The following is a 6,000-nucleotide window of genomic DNA, read 5'->3' on the forward strand; positions in this document are numbered from 1 at the left end:
GCTCTGTTGGGCCCTGAGGTTGTAAAATGGCGGCTTTGCTCCGCATGTGATCAGGCAGAGACTATTCCTCACTGCCAGTCAGCCCCGACAAAATGGCGCCCATTCCTGCGCCCTCCAGCATCAAACTGTGCACTGGCCCTGCCAGAGAGCCCAAAGTCCCCAGCATATTCAAGTGCTGCTTCCAACCGTTACCCTGTGCCCCATGGGATTCCCAACTTGCACGCAGTGCAATGCCCCTATGCTGGCTGGTGGGACCCACAGCGGGAAAATCACTTGTGCCTCCGTGGGAGTTGCTATTCACCACGACTGGCACAAGCGCAGCACAACGCAGTCCCAAGCATTGAGTCAGGATCCCTCCTCTGCACCAAGTAGAACTTGCAGCCCTCCAAGCAGTTCTCAGTCAAACTGTAGTCGGACTTACCACTGTCAGCTGCTGCGAAAAGGAGAGTTCCACAGGGAAGAGGTGAAGGGAGGGAAGAAGTAAATTTGTGGGGCTCTTAAGACAGGGATCTGAAGATCTTCAGATACGACTCTGCAGACTCAAACCACCCGCAAAGCTTATATGGGGACCAGTTGACCAACTGGACCAGGAGCAAATCACTCAAAACCAGAGGCTGAAAAGTGCCTATCCACCTGCTGGAGACAGAAAATATTGAAGAGCTGGACTGGATGCCAAGAGAGATATGTCTCAGCTCAGTTTTCTCTCTCTACCTGCTGGTTGATGGAAACAACTATCCCACAGGTTCTGAAATACGGGGAAGCTACATAATGGACTTGCATGTATTATGTTCAGAGAGAGAGAGTTTCTGAGATACTAATGACATCAGACAATAAGCGGTCAAAAGCGCATCCATTTGTTCTGCATGCTGTAAATGTTCACATTCTAGTAGCAATTTACATTCCATTGCCCTTCTGAAGATCGTCCTGTGTTGCAAATATCCTGCAGAATGGTTTTGAGGTATTTTAGTTCTCAGCACTGTTGAATCATATTCTCCCTGTATACTACCAACACCTGAACAGCTTCACCCTTAGCAGACAGGATCCTTGGATGTTTCATAGCTATGCACTTTTAGTAACCAAAGTATATCTTTAAACAGAGAAAGGAGCTGAAAGGAGATAATAATCCTTCCAATCCTGTGACTCCAGTGAAGATTCCTGACTGCCCAGTCCCTGCATCACTGTTGGAAGAGCTCTTGAAGCCACCAACAGCTGTAAGCAAGGAGCCCTTAAAGAGCCTGAACAGCTGCCTTCAGCAACTCAAGTATGTTAATGAGATGTGCCTGATTTTCTTATTGTTTACTATTGTCATTGCCATTTTAGCTGGATAATTAATCTGTGCACCTGTAGGTTTAGCACAGTGGTAGAATTATAACAAGTGAACAGCATTGTGCTAGGGCTAACATTCCGGCCACTGATGTTTGAAATTCAGTGTGAATTTGATTTCTTGTGATCTGTTCCTCACTTTGTGTGTATGTTTAAGCCTAGTTTTGCTGTTCATGCTCCCGTTCTTCTCCCTGTAGGCAAGAGATGGACAGCCTGCAGCGCCAGATGGAGGAACACACGGTCACTGTGCATGAATCTATGTCCTCATGGACTCAGATGGAGGGACAGTTGATGGAACTTGCTGCTGTGGACCTCAGCTCTTTAGAAAGATCCCCAAATGAAAGGGAGAAAAGTGGTCACTGTGCTGATGAGCAGATGCTGTTGAATCAGTGATGTGTGTCTGCTTTGGTGAATTCCCAAACACATTCAGCTCTGTTAAACAAAGCTGTTCTTTTCTAATATTTATTTGTTTGAAAAAAAAAAAAAAGACATGTTCAGAGTTCAACATTGAATTTAATAACCATATCAAAAATACAAGGAGCACCCAGGAATGAGTAAAAGCTTTCTTCCCAGGTACGAGCCTTTTCTCTGTGTAGTTGGAGAAAGATTTCAAAGTCTCATCCATCTTCAGCTGATGAATCTACGTCTCTGCTGTGCTGAAGCTCGTGGAAAGCCTTGGCATGCAGCCAAGAAGTTCATTGCACCCACTGGGCAAAATTTGCACAAGATGATTCTTAGATATAGAAATCTTGCACTTTCAGATCAGGTGAGCATGTGTGTGGGAAAGAAAAGGAATATCTGCCTTTACTACCAGGGTGGGGGACAGCACTTTAGCAGCAGTCTAATGTAGCCAGAATCGCAGGTTAAAAATGATTGGTGTGTGTGGAGTTAAAGAGCTGGTATGTTAATGTCCTTAAGCAGTAACAAATGTTATATCTGTTTATAATTTTTTTTCTGTTCTGTTTTGGTGTTTTTGTTTTCTGAAGTTTGTGGATGGAAAATATTGTAAAATTAGTGTGGGGCATCAGGAATTATAAAACTTTTAGTAACTTAATTTTGAGTGTCTTTCAAAGATGGAATAGTTAGGCCTGTACAAAGGATATATATTTTTATGATCTGTGTTCATTTATTTTCCTTGTATGTTGTATGTAGAAGGTGTCTAATGTTTTCAAATTAGAAACAAATACTTGCTGCTCACATAGTAGGATCTGTGCTTATCCAAATTGAACCATTCCAGCTCTTCCCATTAGCCACACTTGTGCAGGTCTAAAGCCCCTGACTGTGCCCTTTAAGGAGTCCAGGTGTGCTTGATTGAATGCACAGTGAACTGTGCAAGGACTGCAATGGCAATCACAGAAGCAGAAGATGTTGGGGGGGAGGGGAGTGATAACCAAATAGTTCTGTGATACTGGAGGAGTCTCTTGATATCCCATAGTCACATCACTATAAAGTGATCACCTGTCCCTGGGCTATTTTGTAAACTACTCCTCAAGTATTACATTGGGGCCTTAAATTAAATTTTAAATGCTTTTTAACACTGAGATTTCACATTTCCTATACCTTCAAACGTTCATGTACTCAAATCACAGCACATCTGGTTTGTAAAGCACATCTGAAATGCCAGTATTTGCTTTCTATTTGAATGACCCTTTCTCCCCCATATTGCACAAATGTTTTTGCACTGTTACTCCTTCTAATTTCTCATCCTATTATGTAAACACATCTGAAAAACAGGAAGCTAGACTTTTTGTGTTATCAAATAATTGGGGCAGAATTTACTTATCTGATTTAAACAATATGCTAAAAATCAGTGTGGTACAGTATAAATACAATAGCCTCTGATCAGGTAATTTTACATATTATTTTTGCCAGTTGGAAAGACCTGCTGAACCAGTCTTGCTGCAGAAACTTCTGCTGCGTTCCTCCTCTGATATGGCACTACCAAAATGTAGCCATTAGTCAGTTTGAATACTTCTTCTATATGATGATATTTGAGGAACTTAATTTTCCCCTGTGAAGATGGTCATGCAATTAGAGTTTAACAAGAAGCAGGCTTGCTAAAAGAGCATTGTCAGTCCAATTTGTATCTCCCAAAATGATCCTACCTCCTCTTAAAATTGGAAGAGCCAAATCCTGAACCTATGCATTAGCATTTTTACATTGCCAGCTAAAAAGGCCCTTGTTTGGGTTTCCTGGTTGGAATATGCAGGTTTTGGTTGTTGCAAACATGGTAGACTTCTGCCTCCAAGAAGCTTCCTTCCCATGGTCAGTAAGGGCCTCTTTTATAAAGCCACGCTACCGATTCTCGGTATGGCAAATGAGAGGAAGCCCATTCAATTCCTATGGACTTTCTCTCATTTGCTGCCTGGGAATCACTATATGGCTTTGTAAAAGAAGCCCTAAGAAACTTCAATTCAGGCATAACTAGCCTGAAAGGAACATTTCATATAAATAATTGCGCTTTTTTTATCTTATCCACTTTTGTGGTCCTACAAATATATTATGTGTGACTTGTATCTCCAGTGCTCCCTCCTGAATCTCACTGTCTGAACTAGTAGTGAATCAGTTGCAGAAGTGGTAAAATGCTGCAGTCATTTTTCTGCATATACATACAAATGGTGGGAAGTTTGATATTTTTTTTTCCTTTGGGAAATAAGCAAATCAGAGAGTTCAAGCTAAGGATAGCATCAGTGGCTAGTTTCACATTCCTAACAGAAAAAGGTCTGCTTGCCAGGTAATTTTTTAAAAGAAGCATAAGTAGATTAGATTAAAAATACTCCTTTGATAGACTGTGTATATACCAGAGGGGGCTGCTTATGCCAAGTTATGCCATTAGCACTATCAGTTTTCAGAGCAAGTAATGTTTTATTACCCAGAAGAGCAACTGCTTTATCACAGCAAAGACTACAACTAACTTGGCCACATCTGCTTTGTGCTCCTAGAAAAATGGTACTCATTTAACTGAATGTTTCTTTTGTTCATGTTCTAAAAGTTGCCTGCACTGTTCCAGTTTTATAGAAAAACATGTAAAGTTGTTCACAGATAAGTTTTGAAGTTCCATTTAGTGCACAAAGGTTCTTTGGAGGAACATATACGCACAGTGTGCTGTAGTATTTAATGCTTCCAGACTTGCCATCTCATTCATAGCTGCCATCATGCTTTTGGCTAAGGCCAGAGAATTATACTTGGTACTCACATTCTTAACATTCCTTTTTAGGATCAGTTCAGTCATCCTATGGTCTACAGTCCATTACTGTAGCTGTTTGGGAAAGACCCAGAAAACTAGAAGTCTTTGGGGTTAATTTAAGCTACCCTTGGAGCTTCTGTTTCTGTCCTCATACTCGCGGTAGATTGGAGTTTACTGTGAGTAGGCACACTGCTGCTTTTAAAAGGCCCTGCCACTGAAGTCTGTCTTCTTATGATAGTGCTGCCCTTGTTATGAGGAGAGGTAGATTTGTACAGTTTGTAAAATGCTGTTTGCTTGTTGCCAAACTGGTATTTGGGAGGACTCCATGTTGACTTCAGAGATCATCCAAATAGGAGCATCTGATCTGTAGAGATGTTGCACTTGAGCTGCACTCTTGGAATGTTTTCCTGGTTGATACCTGGTATTCATTGCCTACCTAGGCCAATCTTCCAGTACACAGAGCGCCACTTTGTAAAAACGTGACATGTTAGTTGCTATGTGGGTCTGCTGTGAGTGCTTAGATTTAATTTTTAATAACTAACTACTGCACATTGAGGGTGCCTAATAAAACTCAAGCTATGTGCTTCTATTTTAGGACACCATCATCCATAGAAAAGGTGCTAGGGCATGTTTAATGGTGTCATCAGTAGCAAACACATAGGTTGTTTTTATTTGCTAGTTCATAAAACATGTGCAATAAGCAAAGTGGGCAAATATGATTAGAAAATAAGTCAGAGAGCAAATTTTCACAAGGTCATTCAAAGATTTAATATTATACAGATTATCCCCAACAGAATTATTTGCAAGAGGAAATAAAATGGCTGCCTTACAGAGGGCTGGTGTGTGAGAAGACAGAGTAATGACTGTAATATTTCTTTTCAGGCTTGACTTCTCTTCCTGCGAGTTGGCTATGGCAAAGTGTGTGTGTATATGTATACAGTCTACTGGGAAGTCTAATTCTTAGGGTATATAAATGGCTCTGTTAAGAGAACACTGAGCTTTGTTCATTGATTGGACACTGACTGTGAAGCCTTTGGCATATGAAAAGGAACTGGCTTTCTCTGTTTCCTTAGGATGATGTCCACTGTTACCTGTTGTCCTTATTTATAGTCAGTATGACAGTCTTCCTTTAGCTACTTTCATCTTAGAGAAATATTATTCTCCCTCGGAAGATAAGAGACTTCAAGTGATATTGAGGATGATATTTGTTTTCTGTATAAAACACACCAGCTATCCACATTTGCCATAGACATAAAAATTAATAAAAACGGGTATCACCTTTATTTTTTTTTTTTTTAATTAACTTTTATTGCTGTGTATTCAAATGGATTAACATGGCAACTACACTGCTTTGTCCACATTAGCTGCAGACTTGTGTTACCATTCAAAGGGCATCACTGCATTTATTCTGTCCTAGTAGAACTCTGGAAATACACCCTAAATATTCTAAAGGGGCACCAGAATTTGTTACTAAAGTCAATAAAATAACT

General features: G+C 40.6%; 1 protein-coding gene across 1 annotated transcript in view; it reads left to right on the plus strand.

The window, feature by feature from the left end:
• Positions 1-5,793, plus strand: part of GOLGA3 (golgin A3) — a 94,112-nt gene extending 88,319 nt beyond the window's left edge. The window contains exons 23-24 of the mRNA XM_030220167.1: positions 1,098-1,261; positions 1,521-5,793. Of these exons, the coding sequence (XP_030076027.1) occupies positions 1,098-1,261; positions 1,521-1,716 (360 nt within the window). The 3' untranslated portion in view covers positions 1,717-5,793. The remainder of the gene's footprint in view (positions 1-1,097; positions 1,262-1,520) is intronic.
• The last annotated feature ends 207 nt before the right edge of the window (positions 5,794-6,000 follow it).

Source organism: Microcaecilia unicolor, chromosome 11, assembly GCF_901765095.1.
Source record: "Microcaecilia unicolor chromosome 11, aMicUni1.1, whole genome shotgun sequence".
NCBI classification, from domain to species: Eukaryota; Metazoa; Chordata; class Amphibia; order Gymnophiona; family Siphonopidae; genus Microcaecilia; species Microcaecilia unicolor.